At 39.9% G+C, this 15,775-nt stretch overlaps 1 protein-coding gene across 1 annotated transcript in view; it reads left to right on the top strand.

The window, feature by feature from the left end:
• The window catches only part of NUGGC (nuclear GTPase, germinal center associated), an 85,850-nt gene that overhangs the window by 63,275 nt on the left and 6,800 nt on the right, over nt 1–15,775 (top strand). The window contains exons 11-15 of the mRNA XM_044659606.1: nt 343–500; nt 4,298–4,436; nt 5,872–5,980; nt 8,703–8,839; nt 10,715–10,805. Of these exons, the coding sequence (XP_044515541.1) occupies nt 343–500; nt 4,298–4,436; nt 5,872–5,980; nt 8,703–8,839; nt 10,715–10,805 (634 nt within the window). The remainder of the gene's footprint in view (nt 1–342; nt 501–4,297; nt 4,437–5,871; nt 5,981–8,702; nt 8,840–10,714; nt 10,806–15,775) is intronic.

Here is a 15,775-nt window from a genome sequence, read left to right as displayed (position 1 = left end):
CTTTTTTTTTTTTTTTAAACCCTTAACTTCTGTGTATTGGCTCCAAGGCAGAAAAGTGGTAAGGGTGGGCAATGGGGGTCAAGTGACTTGCCCAGGGTCACACAGCTGGGAAGTGTCTGAGGCCAGATTTGAACCTAAGACCTCCCATCTCTAGGCCTGACTCTCAATCCCCTGAACTACCCAGCTGCCCCCATGACTTCTTTTTAAGACAACATTTAATCTACTCTGCAAGTGTTGTGATGGATTTTGGCCAAAACCAAGAGTCTGACTGTTTCATACTCACTCTGCTTAGCTTAATAAATGCCCATTGCCTGCCATTTACTTTTCCACTTACTTTTCCAGAGGAACAAGGGAAACCAAGGCTTCCACCAGACCCTGAAGGCTGTTTGTCTGAGAGATGGCGTCTACGCCTCCAGGACTCTTGCCAGAATAGACCTGAATGAAGCTATCACACAGCCTGTTTATGACTGCGTAGACCCTGTTTTTGGAAATATTTTCAGGTAAATGACCAGCTATGTTACCGCAGACGCTGCTCGAGAAGTTTTTAGTTCACAGGAAGCCTTGGAGTGTGCCATTTGTCACTTAGAGTGAAGGGCTGGCCAGTGGCAAGTCAAGGCTGCCTAGATAACCCGGCCGCCTCATTGATTCTGTTTATTAAACACTTTATTATAGTGAATCAGGGTACAGGCTAAGATGGCACATGGGCAGGAAAGTTGTGGTTATCATAATCTTAGAGTTATTTTGTAAGAACAGCAGGGCGCTAGTTTTCCTGTGGATCTGAATCTAATGGAGGGGGTTTCAGCTGAAGGAAGTGGAACTAAGGAAAGAAAACACATAGGCATAAAAACAACAACAACAACAAAAACCCCTTTCCTTCTGTCTTAGAATCGACAGAAAACATTGGCTCCAAGGCAGAAGAGTGATAAGGGTTAGGCAATGGAGGTTAAGTGATTTGCCCAGGGTCACACAGCTAAGAAGTGTCTGAGGACATATTTGAACCCAGGACCTCCCATCTCTAGGTCTGGTGCTCTATCCACTGAGCCACCCAGCTGCCCCACATTTTTAACTAGACAAAAGGTAAAAAGGAAAATGAGCTTTAATTCTTTGTATGATACCATTCATTATTTTCTGAAGAATGAAATGAGTTCCTTAGCAGAACTTTAGGAAAGATATTCTATTTATATAAGCCATTATCTTATATCATATATCATATCACAAAAGTGAAAATGATGCAAAGATGAGTTGGCACTGCTTGACAATCAGCCCTCCAAAAATGTAGTCCGCACTTTTTAAATTTAATCTGCATTAGTAACATTTTTTTCCATCATATTCTTAAGTTTAGACAATCAACAAAACAATAAATCAAGCCCTGATTTGTAGCAAGATTCTGAGGTTTAAATTCTCACACGATATTTAGCAATCACTATCTAGTTTGAGCTGTCTCCAGCACTCTCTTGCATGAATATAATTTGATTAAATTTTCTACCCCATTCTCTCTTGGTTTCCTTATATATATTAGATACTTTTATGAACATTATTTCAAAAATGGCCATGGGTGCCCCCCCCCCCCCCGAGTCTTTTTCATTCAAAAAGATTCCTACAAACATTTTTTTAAAAGTAAACTAAATGGGGGTGGGGGGAGCAGCTGGGTGGCTCAGTGGATGGAGTGCCAGGCCTAGAGACAGGAGGTCCTGGGTTCAAATGTGGCCTCAGATACTTCTTAGTTGTGTGACCCTGGGCAAGTCACTTAACCTTCATTGCCTAGCCTTGCTGCTCTTCTGTCTTAGAACCAATACAAAGGTTTAAAAAAAAAAGTAAATTAAATGTTTAGGTCCACAGTTTCTCTCTCCTTCCTTTTCTCTGTTCCCCCATTGAGAAAGCATGAAATACAAAACCTATTATAATCATGTAGTCAAGCAAAACAAAGTCCCACATAAGCCTTATGAAAAAAAAAATAAAAATCTTGATCTGTACTCTGAGTCAATATCTCTATCTTGGGGTGAATAACATTAACAAAAACTTAATTTTTTTTTATCAATAGAGGTATGAGGGAGAATATGAAATTTAGATGAGACATCCCAGGGTCTACCCTCATGGTGCTTAGAGCTTAGTAGAGAGGACTAAGACAAAAACACAGATTAGCTACAGGGTAAAATTGTGACCAATAAATGCATTAGAGTTTTGTAAAACAAAGTGGTATGTGAGGTCTGAGGAGGAAGCTCATTCCCTGCTTCAGGGCTGTAGACATCTACCAGCTAGGAGCCATCACAACTTCCACCAGTCTTGCACATAGATTTAGATGATGGATCCTAGATTTAGAACTGGGAGGGACATTAGACATCACTGGATTCATCATCCCTTGTTTTATAGATGAGAAAACAGTCCCAGAGCATTAAGGTAACTTGCCCAGGATAGTGCTGTTGTTATATGGTTGCTTTTCAGTCATGCCCAATTCTTTGTGACCCCATTTGGGGTTTTCTTGGCAAAGATACTAAAGTGGTTTGCTATTTCACTTCTCTCATAGCTCATTTTACGGATGAAGAAGCTGAGGCAAACAGGGTTCAATAACTTGCCCAGGGTCATACAGCTAGTAAGTTTCTGAGGCTAGATTTGAACCCAGGTTTTTGGGTTCTGACTCCAGGCCCAGCATTCTAATAACTGACTGTCTGAGATGGCCTTTGAACCCAGGACCTTGATGCCTCTTTCATCTAGCTCTGGGAACTGCTTGGTCCTTGTCATCCCACCCCTCACCCTCCACAGAGAAAACACTTTTATTATCCTGAGTTCAAGTCAAATCCATTTCATAGAAGCCCTCTCTTTAGAAACCCTATGTAAGTCCCTCCTTCCCCTTGTAAGATTAAAAATTAATATCCAAACACTCCAAGTATATTTTATAAAGTTTATTAAAAATAACTTGAAGTAAAGGAAAATAAAGAGCTAGAGTAAAGAGGGAGCTAACCCAGCCATGGTTGCAAGAGAAGAGAGGTGGGAGGGGGTGGGGGGAGTTCTGCCCACCTTATTTACAAAACTTGAGGATGCAATGTGGATGAAGGGATTCTGGGTAATGTAGTTCAGGGGTACAAAATCTCTAATTACACACCCTCAAGAGTAGGTGCCTCCGCTTGAGCAGAAATCCTGGGCTATGTAGAGTTGGGTATGCTCCTGATTTCAGTTAACACATCCCCAGTGGATTAGGGCATTTCTGGGCTAGAGAACTAATCGTGTGATGTTAGCCATGACTCCTTAAGGCCATCTAGACACTGCTAAGTCTTTCATGGAATAGTGGAGAGAGTGCTGGTCTTGGAATCAGGAAGACCCAAGTTCAAATTCTGCCTTCTATATTTATTAGCTGTATGATCCTGGGCAAGTCACCAAATCTCTGTCAGCTTCAGTTTCCTCCTCTGTAAAGTGAGAATAATAATAGCACCTACCTCATAGGATTGTTATAAAGATCAAATGAGAGAGCATGTAAAGCATTTGCAAACTTTAATGGGCTTTATAAATGTTAGCTATTATTATCTCCAAAGATCCTTCAAGGTCAGCAACCCAGTGATGAGCATGTTCCATTGTATCAGACCACAGGGATACTTTATTATTTTTTATATTTTTATTTTTATTTTGAGTATTTTCCCATAGTTACATGTTTCATGTTCTTTCCTTCTCCCCCAAACTCCCTAACCCCTCTTAGCCGACACACAATTCCACTGGGTTTTACATGTATTATTGATCAAGATCTAATTCCATATTATTGATAGTTGGACTAGAGTGATCATTTAGTGTCTACATCCCCAATAATACCCCCATCAGCCCATGTGTTCAAGCAGTTGTTTTTCTTCTGTGTTTCTCCTCCCACAGTTCTTCCTCTGAGTGTGGCTAGTTTTCTTTCTCAAAAGTCCCTCAGCCTTGCTCTGGATTCTTGCATTGCTGCTAGTAGTTAAGTCACAGGGATACTTTAAACCCAGCGCCAAGACAGTGGGGATCAGGGAACACTTCCTGTAGGAGGTGACATTTAAATTGGATTTTAAAAGGTGGAGAGAAGGAAAGAGGGCATTCTATGCAGTTTGTATGTATGAAGGTACAAAAGCAAAAGAACACAGTCTTTGGATTATTTCATTATAGTATTTGTTGGCTCGGGCAAGGAATAATATTACAGAAGGAAGAAAGAGTGGCCATACTTGATGATTTGGGTGATGATTGCTAATGGGTATGCTATACATATTGTAATAGCTTGTCTGTTCTCGGCTCCGCATGTTGTTAGCTCTTCCTCTCTTAACATCTGTCTGTCATCTCTCAGTAGGGTTGGGAGGGACACCAGTTCTGCACTGATCCTTCACGTAGATACTTTCAAGCGCTCCCTGCAAGAGAAAATGGCAGAAGTGATGATAAAAAGAGGGTGGAAACCTGACGGCTGTAAACATAATTTTCTGATCCAGGAGGTGAGAGCAAAGTTCAGTCTACTACTGATACTACCAATAGTATTTATAAAAGAGGGAAGGCACTAGAATTAAGAGTGGTTGGGGAAGGCTCCCAGTAAAAGATGGGAATTTTAGTTAGGACTTCAAGGAAGACAGGAAGTCAGTGGTCAGAGTGGAGAAGGGTTCTAGATATGGAACACAGCCTGAGAAAATGCCCTCGGCCAAGAGATGTTCATGGAAAAGCCAGGAGGCCAATGTCACTGGATCAAAGAGTACACATCATGGAGAAGGTGTAAGAAAACTGGACAGGTAGGAGGCGGATAAGTTATGATTCCAAACACAGCATTTGTTATTTGATCCTGCAGGCAATGAGAAGCCACTAGAATTTACTGAGCTGAGGATTTCATAGCCAGACCCATGCTTTAGAAAAATCATGTTAGTGGCTGAATGGAGGATGGATTGGAAGATGGAGAGGCTTGAGGCAGACTAGAGGGGAGGGTGTAATCTGGAGGAGGATCCAGCAAAGGAGACAGAGAAGGAGTGGTCAGATTGGTAGGAGGAGAGTCAGGAAACAGAAGTACCCTGAAAACCTAAAAAGAAGAGCTATTGATTGGTCCTTATGTGTCATGGGGAAAAAGAATGAGACCCAACCCCCCCCCCCCCCCCCCCTTGATTAGTGGTCCCTGTTTCTCAGTTTAGTTGTCCTTTTTTTGGGTTGCTACCACTGCAGGTTGATTAAATTCCCTCTAAAGTTGTTTTTAGAGTTATGACTTTGATTCCATGATTCTGGCTTTAAGATTCTGGATGGGTCATACACTTGACGGTAATATGAATCTTAAAGGGGGTACCAGACTTTCTTTTCTTCTTCTTAGCCTGGGCAACCGCACATATTAATTTAGAATTTCGTGGGTTACCTTTGGCCTGATTTTGTAAAGCTTTTACAGTTATTCTTTCACTCAAAGACAGAGTTTGCCAGGTGTCAGATTTAAGTTGTGGTTCATATTTGACACTGCTTTCTTTTAGCCCAATTCTGCTTATTCTAAGCCTGGGCTAAATAATTAAATGGAAAACGGAAAGAAAGAAAAGTTGTCATTTACACTTATTTACCTATTCCAACAAAAAAGTTTCTCTGTCTTCCCTTTCTTCTCTCTCCCCACAATTCCCTCTTAAGACTTCATAAATTTAAAAAAGGTCAATTTTGAATGGGCATCTCATGAGGCAGAGTGTTCTTGAGGAGCAGTGATGACTTTGAATCTTTGATATGCTACTTATCATCTGTGTAAGCCCTATACTACTCTGAGAATCAGTTTCCTCGTCTCTAAAATGAGGCAGTTGGACGAGATGACCTCTGGGGACCCTTCTAACCCTTGATCTGTGAGTTTATGATATGTGGCTTGTCTAGCACAACATTTGAATGAACAATTTATTTACATTTTTTGAACATAAATTCTTATAGATAAATGCTATCTTGGGAGGCCTGGAAGGATACATCCTCAGAAAGAAGAAGAGAATCTATGAATCTCTCTGCAGCTCTGTTCAGAATGATTTGAAACCATGCTATGAAGGTATAAGCTCATAGGAACTCAGTTTTTATGTCATATTTTTTTAAAAAAAAAAACAACTTCTTCAGACAACTTCTTCCCAGATCACTCTAACAGTTTATTTCACAAATAAAAACCAGACAGTAATAGATGAACCAACCGTCTTGGTTTTTGGCACTTTTTTTTTTTTTTTTAAGTTTTAAGAGAATTTACCACTAGAGCTATAACTAGGATGGGGCAATGAGAGCTTTCCCCTAGGGTGCTTGAATTTAGAGAGCTCTGAAAGCACCTTCAGTAGGATAGGAACCACAGAGTTTAACACCTATTCTTTAAGAACAACTTGAATGGGAAGCTCACAGATGGCAGACTAGAAGTTCTTCCCCCAACCATTCCTTTTCCTCCCACAGTCTGTTCCCACAAATGAGCCTGTGCTTCATTCTATGCATCCTGGATGTGGTAGTTTGTGGTACTTGCCTTATGCACAGAAATTCCTCCTAATGCTCTACTTATAGCATGATACCTCGGACTGCTAATATTATAAATGCCTTTTCCACAACTTTGTGCTTTAATTATTTAAAACACAAATAATTTAAATATGAACAACTGATTATCTAGAACTTGAGAAATGATTCCCAACAAATGTAGCAGTGGAAGGAGGAGGAACCCTTTTCCTACACATAGTCCCTATCTTTTTTTAATTTAAAAAAATTTTAAGAGATATTTTATTTTATCTATTACATGTAATAATAATTTTCCACATAAGTTCTCTGAAGTTATAATAGCCAATTGTTTCCCTTCCTCCCTTCCCTCTTCCTTCCCAGAGATATTAAACTCTTCAATCTGGGTTATAGAAGTATTATCATGCAAAATCTTATTTCCATATTGTTCATTGTTGTAAGAGAATAATCTTATAAAACCAAAATCCCCAAATAAAAAACCCAAATAAACTAACATGAAAAATAGTACAATTTGAACTGCATTCCAGCTCTAATAGTTTTCTCTCTGGGGATGGATAGCATTCTTTGCCATAAGACCTTCAGAATTGTCCTGGATCTTGATATATTCCCTATCTTTAGAGAGTAGGACAAGTTGATTCTTCCTAATCACTTTCATCTTCATCCTCAATGGCATGGCTTAAGGCCTCATCTTTTGATATCTCCACCTCTACTTTCCCTTCCCTTTTACAACTGATAGTGGGGTCTGGAGGATAGAAAACCCAAAGATCTCTAATACAGAGTTACTGTCAGCTTAGAGATGATGATCTTAGTTTCTTTCTTTCTTTCTTTTTTTAAACCCTTAACTTCTGTGTATTGGCTCCTAGGTGGAAGAGTGGTAAGGGTAGGCAATGGGGGTCAAGTGACTTGCCCAGGGTCACACAGCTGGGAAGTGTCTGAGGCCGGATTTGAACCTAGGACTTCCCGTTCTCTAGACCTGGCTCTCAATCCACTGAGCTACCCAGCTGCCCCAATGATCTTAGTTTCTGAGGATTTTAATGTAGGGCCAGGGACTGAGCTCCTCCTTTCTTCTCTGCAAAGTTAGAAAGATCAAAATGGACATAATTAACAAATTTCAATAGACTCTGAGCCCCCAGGTGATTCTTTTAATCAGAAGGATAGAAAGATTTCATTGGCAGGTGAATTTGTTGTAATCAATTATCCACAAGTTATTATGTCCTCCCTCTCTCTCATCACATTCTTTATATATCAAGCACACTAGCTTAGAACACATTTAAAATGATCTTGTAATTTTCTAGAAAGCCATTATTAGAAAAGCAGACAAACCAAACCAATGGTAAGCAAAATTTAAACAACACAGAAACACTTAGGAATAAACCATTCTACCTGTTTCATGTCCAAATAAAACAGAAATGAGACACAGAGTGGGATAAATTCACCATTGTTTTAAAATATTCCTCAAGTAGTCAAATTGCCAGGTCCTGCTCAAAATAAGCCAAGTGCCTAGTTAGGACAAACTCAAAAAGAAAATGGTACCTAAGAATTGCTGAGGAAAGTGTATTGATTTGGAAAGCCAAATATTAACATTATCTATATTCTGTTATAATTTAATTTATTTTGTAAATATTTTCTAATTATCTTTTAATCTGGTTCTGGCTGCACTAGGGGATATTTGCTCCCTGCGTTTGACACTTCTAGTTGGGCTCTCTGATTTGGCTGCCATTGCCATCCCTCACTCTCTCCAACTTTCCTTTTCTCTCTCCAGAGGGATTTAAAAACTGCTGCTGTTCTCTAAAGCTCTGTTCTCCACTTGTGATCTTATGATAGCAGGAAGATTACAATGATCTTTCTGAGCTGGAAAAAACTATAACTCCTAAGGTCATTAGTGATTTAGGTCTATTCACAAAGCAGCCAGTCTTAACGTCTTGACAGAATAACTGTTGTAAAGATTAATTAAAAAGGGGCAAAAGGAGAGGACTAGACTCATCTTCCTTAATTATGAGAAAGAATATTTCATAGCCCTTCCTCACTGTGAAAGGACCAGATTGGGTAAGATTAATCAACAAATATTTATTAAGCTTCAATTAACAGGAACTGTTAGGGGATGGGGATCCCAATTAATTTTATTCTTACTCTTACCAAAGATTCCCTTGATGACAATCATATACATAAAATGACAATTTCTCCCCCCACCATTTTATAATCTATTTTCACTGTCATAGAAACAGTAATACCTGAGACAATCCATCAACATTTTTTTTTCCCAACTGGGGGGTAATTGTTTTCACCAGAGGCTGCTCATATAACCGGCAAGAAAGCCTGTGAGAGAATGAAAGATGCCATCAGAAGAGGTGTGGACAGACAGGTGGCTGAGGGTTTATTTGAAAGGGCCCAAGAAAGGATGAAGAATCAATTCCAGCAACTGAAGGTATTCTGCATCCTTCTCTTGATTTCCGATTCTAGGGAGGTTCCAGAGTGGTGTTGGTGTTTGGTGGGGGGTGGTGGTGAGGGGAGTCTAGATGGGTGATCTGAACAGCTTCCAAGACCAAATTCCCATGGTACCCAATGAATCATGGTGGCCAGCTTGCTTTTCCAGCTCTCTTCTTGTTACCAAAATCTGGTTTTGAGTGTGCGTGTGACAATGGTCTTAGGAACATCGCTCCCTGACTCTGTTTCCTTATATCCCGTTCTCCTTAAGTGATGATCCCAGCCACATGCCCTCATTTAGAATAGAAGCTATTCTATGTCCATTTATGACAAGCACCCGGGGATAAATTATTTGTAGGTTTGGCATGTAGATACATGGCAAAGGTCATATGGAGTCTAGCTTTGCCATTTATTCAATATATGCTTTTTTATGGCATTTATTAAGTGCATACTCTGTTTCAGACTTGGTACTAATTGCATAGATATGGAGTTTATCTTGTCCAACATACATTCATTCAACAAGCATTTATGAAGTGCCTACTCTATGCTAGGCACAGTACTAATTGCTTGGAGTACAAAGAGAGAAATGAAAGATCCATGCCCTCTAGGAATTTATATTCTCTTGCCTTTAGAACACAATTCTTGCTGATTTGTCTGGGTAGCACTCCTGAGCAGTGCCCTCTATTGACCTAGTTTCAAAACAGACTTCCTTCCTCAATCAATACTTTTCCTGTTCTTAATCTGAGAAGTTCTATTTACTCTATGTTGGGACTTCTACTTCTGAATGGACCAAGATTTTAATAGCCATGACTTTAATAGTCATTACTTTTTAAACTCTTATCTTCAGTCTTAGAATCAGTACTGTGTATTGGTTTCAAGACAGAAGATTAATAAGGGTTGGGCGATGGGGGTTAAGTGACTTGCCCAAGGTCACACAGCTAGGAAGAATCTGAGGCCAGATTTGAACTTAGGACCTCTCTAGGCTTGGCTCTCAATTCACTGAGTCACCAAGCTGCCCCCTTTAATAGCCATTATTAACAGCCAATACAGTCATTACTAGGTATTGATTTGCACTCACCTAGGGATTGGGGAGGTCTCAGCTATAAAACTTATCTTTTCTTTGAACAGGAAAGTTCTTCTTCTTTTTTTAATACAAAATTTTAATTAATTAATTAATTAAGAATATTTTCCCATGGTTACAAGAGTCATGTTCTTTCCCCCTCCCCATCTCCCCATAGCCGACATGCAATTCCACTGGGTTTTACATGTGTCATTGATCAAGACCTAATTCCATATTAGTGATATTTGCATTAGGGTGATTGTTTAGAGTCAATATCCCCAATTATTTCCCCATCAACCCATGTGATCAAGCAATTGTTTTTCTCTGTGTTTCTGCTCCCACAGTTCTTCCTCGGAATGTGGATAGTTTTCTTTCTCATAAGTCCCTCAGAATTGTCCTGGGTCATTGCATTGCTGCTAGTAGAGAAGTCCATTGCATTTGATCATGCCACAGTGTATCTGTCTCTGTGTACAATATTCTCCTGGTTCTGCTCCTTTCACTCTGCCTCAATTCCTGGAGGTCTTTCCAGTTCACATGGAATTCCTCCAGTTCATTATTCCTTTGAGCACAATAGTATTCCATCACCAGCAGATACCACAATTTGTTCAACTATTCCCCAATTGAAGGGTACCCCCTCATTTTCCAATTTTTTGGAAGAGCATGGCTATAAATATTTTTGTATAAGTCTTTTTCCTTATGATCTCTTTGGGGTGCAAACCCAGCAGTGGTATATCTGTATCAAAGGGCAGGCAGTATTTTAAAACCCTTTGAGGATATGAACAGGAAAATTCTAATAGAATGTTCTGTGTCCCTTAGAATGGAATCATAGAAAAGGTGAAGGGAAGTGTCTCCACCATGCTGATTCTTGCTTTACCCAGAGGAGAAGACCTCTACAGGGAGCTATCAGGTAAAGACACAGAATTTTCTAAAAATGGTTGACATGCCCACTAGGAGTGTGCTGGTAAACGTTTAACAAGTGTAATTCCAGTGGGGGAAAAGGAATGTACGGCATGCTTTTAAGTTTAATCTGAATTATTAGTACTTTTTCCATCACTCTCTTGAGTCTAGACAATCAACAAAAGAATAAATCAAGCCCTGATTTGTTGATTTCTGAGATGTCAACATTCACAGTGGAAAAGAAAAGCTGGTTCTAGCACATCCCTAGCACATCTACCTCTGTAGCTTCTTGCTAAGAAGGGTTCAAGTGAAAGGTAGATCAGGAAAGGTTTCATGCAGAAAATGGTGCATTTAAAAAAGGGAAGCAGGAAGGAATGTATTATGGTTATGTGGGTCTGAGGAAACTGCAGAGGAATTAAATGACTTGTCTGGGGTCACACAGTTCATATCTGAGGTGAGATTCAAACCAAAGTCTTCTTGAATCCAAGTATAATACCATTGTGTTTGACATTAAAAAAATACAAAATCTGGTGGTTTTTAAAGCTCTTCATAAGAATTGTTTGGTCTTGGCTCTCTGGCAGTTTTGGGGTACAGGTTTCTGGGCAGATAGGATTTGCCCTAAGGAGGAGCTAGCGAGCTAAACCTGGCATCCAGAGTGATCTTGATCATTAACTGAGTCCTAGTGTCATTCCCCACTGGATAATTCTTCTATATGGAGATGGAGATGACTAGCCTTGACAGGTGTGAGGTCTGAATGGCACAGTATTGAGCCCATCCTAATCTCTATATGGAAAAAAAGAACATGGGAGAGAGAGAAGAAGTGAGGGAGAAGGTGGGGCACAAGAAGACTCAGAATAAGAATTTTGGTGTGTGTGTGTATGGTTGTATGCCATCTATGAGGCAAGAAGTACAGGAACTATTCTGTCATTTTACAGATATGTCACTTGCACATTGCACCCAAATGGTAACAAAGCTGGGATTCAGATCTGAAAGACTCTAAATAATATGGTCTTTCTCCTATGCCATACTCTCTCATTAATCAACCATTTAATTAACAAGCACGTAGTATGTGCCAGGCACTGTGTTCTGCCCTGGGGGTACAAAACAAAAGTGAGACAATCCTTGTCCCCAAGGAGCTTACTTTTTATATAAATTTTCTACTATTCAGAGAAGTAGAATAAAGAGACTCTTAGTCTATTTCCTCTTCTTTTTAAACCCTTACCTTCCATCTTAGAATCAATACTGTGTATTGGTTCTAAGGCAGAAGAGCAGTAAGGGCTAGGCAATAGAGGTTGAATGACTTGCCCAGGGTCACACAGCTAGGAAGTCTCTGAGGTCACATTTGAACCCAGGATCTCCCATCTCTAGGTCTAGCTCACAATCCACTGAGTAGTCATCCAGCTGCCCCCAGCTTATTTCCTTTTGAGTAAGTTCAAAGTTGGTTCAGAAATTAACTTTATTAATGTTATACTTAAGGGCAAGGACAGAGTTTCTCAGGCTGAGAAGGCATTTTTGCCTCAATGGATGGGGTCACTTCAGGTCCAAAGTCTAGTCCCTAGTTCTGCAGGCTCTGGAACTTGACTTGTTAATTTTCCCCAGAGGCAAACAGGCAGTTGGGGGAACAGATTCACACAAGCTAAATTCATAGGAAAAAGATTTATGAAAGCAAAATCCCATCTTATCAACTATTTCTCAGTGCAAATTAATTAAATCAAGCTGGAATACAGCTGTTGTCTGGTCAGTGTTGCCTATTCCTAGTGGGAGAGATTTCCTGGGACACCAAATGAATCAGAAGGTTGCTTGGTGAGAAGAGACAAAGCCTAGAGAATTGGATGTTTTTAAGGGATGGACCCTTAAAAACATAATCCTCAAATGATAATCTAATGGATCTTTCTCCCCTGTAAAGTTATTCTTGCCAAGCAGATTTCATTAGGGAACTTTCTACCCTCTGCCTCTGTTCCTATGCTAGAGAATCAGTGTATGTGGAGGATTAGGGGGAGATGAACAAGTTAGAGAGTTAATAAATCTTTGCAAATGGAGCAGGTATAGACAGTGACTCTGACAAGTTATCAAATAAACAATCAGTAGCAGAGTCAAGGATAGAAATTCATGTGATGGGGGCAGCTAGGTGGTTCAGGGGACAGAGAGCCAGGCCTAGAGGCGGGAGGTCCTGGGTTCAAATGTGACCTCAGACTCTTTCTAGCTGTGTGACCCTGGGCAAGTCACTTAACCCCCATTGCCTGGCCCTTATAGCTCTTCTGCCTTAGAACGAATACATAGTATTGATTCTAAGATGGAAGGTAAGAGTTTAAAAAAAAAAAAAAAAGAAATTCATGTGATGCTAGATTTGAGCCAAAGGTGGGAGCATATGGTCTGAGTTTAAGAGTAATGAGTCCAAATCCAAGCTCAGTGGGGTTGGGAGTGGTCCACATAGAGCAGGGTTGAGAGAATAACACAGAGGGAGGAGTTCGGTACTTAATGGAAGAAATAAACTTGGGGCAGCATGATTTTATGGTGGTGGGTGGAAGCCACATCCCCTTCCCACTCAGCTGAAGGAAATGGTAAAATACTGCATCTATACAGACTAATTCTTTCCTGCCCGATTATTTTTCTTATCAAGTATACAACAACACACTAACATTAGCAGAGCAACTTCAGTTACTTCATTAACTAACTTAACCTACTTACTAACTCTATTTGTGATGGAGTTTAGAGATGACCAAATGGCCCAGGATTAAAAGCCTTGCCCTATATCAGGGATTCTTTTTTTTTTTTAAATTTTGTTTTATTCAAAGATATCTTATTTTCTCAATTACATGTAATAACAATTTTCAGCATATGTTTTCTGAAATTATAAGATCCAAATTGTGTCCTTTCTTTCCTTCCCTTCCCCTCCCAGAGATGATAAGCAATTTGATCTGGGTCATACATGTATTTTTGTGCAAAACATTGGTCATTGTTGTAAGAGAATACTCCTATAAAACCAAAACCCCCAAATAAAACCATAAATAAATAAATGTGAAGAATAGTATGTTTTCATCCGCATTTGACTCCAACTGTCCTTTCTCTGGGGATAGATAGCATTCTTTGTTGCAAGTCCTTCAGAATTGTCCTGTCACTAGGGATTCTTAAACTTTTTTGTGGGTCATGGATGCCTTAGGTGGTCTTATAAAGCCTTATAAAAGCCTTCTCAGAATAACATTTTTAAATGTATAAAATAAAATACATAGGATTACAAAGGAAATCAAAGCTCAGTAAATACTAAGATGCATTTTTTTTCTCCCATCCAAGTTCAGGGACTCTGTGAAATCTATCCACAGACTTCTTGGGGGCCAATGTGCCCCAGGCTCAGAATCTCTACCCTAGATGAAAACTCTCACTAGTGAATTTGTTATTTCTAAACCGACTGGTAGCTCCCTACCAGGGCCCTTGGCATATTCTTCACTACCACTCCCAGGCAAGGTTGGGGAGGGACTGGGTAACTGGTAGAGACCTCATGAGAAAGTCATGCTCTGAGCTGCCCCAGTGGGTGGAGTCCCTTATGGTCAGGGAAAATCAATTCCACCCGCTCCCCCAAAGAGAGATCCGTGTATGTGTGTGAAAAGTGTTGCCTATGGGTTCCAGTTCTTCCCTGGGTTTATTTAAGAGATGTCACGGCAGCAATGCTGGTTAAAAATGAGAGTATGAGAAATTGGTGCCTGGGGCAAAAGAACTATAATTATGATGAGGTGGTTTGTGAGTTGATACAGTGTGAAAGGAGTCATTTGGGAGAAATAAGTCTATGTATGTGGGAGAGAGTGAAAGAGTGTCCAGGAAACTTGGAGTTCCATGCCATCTCAGCTAATTGGATTCTTTTCATTATCTTTTCATCAGTCTTCCACAGAAGATCTACTGGGCATGTTAGAAGACTTCCTTTCATTCTTTTAAAATTCTGTGGCTTACAGGAGAATTTTAGATGGTTCATTTGTCATAGCTTGTCCTTACCCCATGGCAAGTCCACCCCCTTTCTGAGTAATGCATTTTATTTATGTTTAACAAAAGTTAAACTTTTCCCATGCAAGTCATTGTTACTAATGTGCTGTACCCTACTTTCACCCACCATATGTCTTTCCATTGCTGGGTCATCTGCCATTTTGATTCTTTGGAGAATATAATACCAGTGGGACAATGCTAGTGTTATAAAGATGGGTTTTTATAGCAGGAAGTGGCTTTTGGATTATTAAATATATTGCACAATTTCCTAAATGGGATCCAGCCCAATCTCCTCCTACCATTAAATGCTGGTCTCAGCTCATGTTCCATCTGCAGTGCCTATTCAATATAAATGTACTGGTGGATTACTTCAACGGGTTGTCCATCCCACTGCATGTCACAATCTAGGCAACACAGATTCCTAATCAGCTTTATTGTTCCTATATGTGTGTGGATATCACTGAAAAGACCCAGTGGTATTCTAGGGCTTGTTGTCAATGTTGTAATGGCATCTTATAAAGAGGAGCATCTGGAGAGAGTGTCCCTCCCTAAAGAATCCCTCTTCCCTGTGAACTTGAAGCATGACACCCTCTTAGATGCTAATGAACACCTTTGGTCAGCTCATCTCTCCCTTTTGGATAACATTCTAGATAATCAGGGGATTGTTTAACAGAATTATTTCTATGGTCACTTATGTCATAATAAGCTTTTTAGGATCTTCAAATAGATATGGCACTTATGTGATGATATCCTTTCAAGTAGAGGCATCCAATATGTGGCCCACAGGAAGACTCATCTTCCTGAGTTCCAATCTGACTTCAGACAATTACTAAATGTGTGACCTGGGCAAGTCACTTAACCCTGTTTGCTTTAGTTTCCTCATATGTAAAGAGAGCTGGAGAAAAGGAAATGGCAAATCACTCTAGTAACTTCACCAAGAAAACCAACCTTCCTCCCTCTCTCCCTCTTTCTTTCTTTTCTTTGCCTTTCTTTTCTTTGCCTTTCTTT

The sequence above is a fragment of the Gracilinanus agilis genome, chromosome 2 (genome assembly GCF_016433145.1).
Source record: "Gracilinanus agilis isolate LMUSP501 chromosome 2, AgileGrace, whole genome shotgun sequence".
Taxonomy (NCBI): Eukaryota; Metazoa; Chordata; class Mammalia; order Didelphimorphia; family Didelphidae; genus Gracilinanus; species Gracilinanus agilis.
The sequence above is the reverse complement of the archived record's forward strand: the minus strand, read 5'-3'. Positions and strand labels throughout refer to the sequence as shown.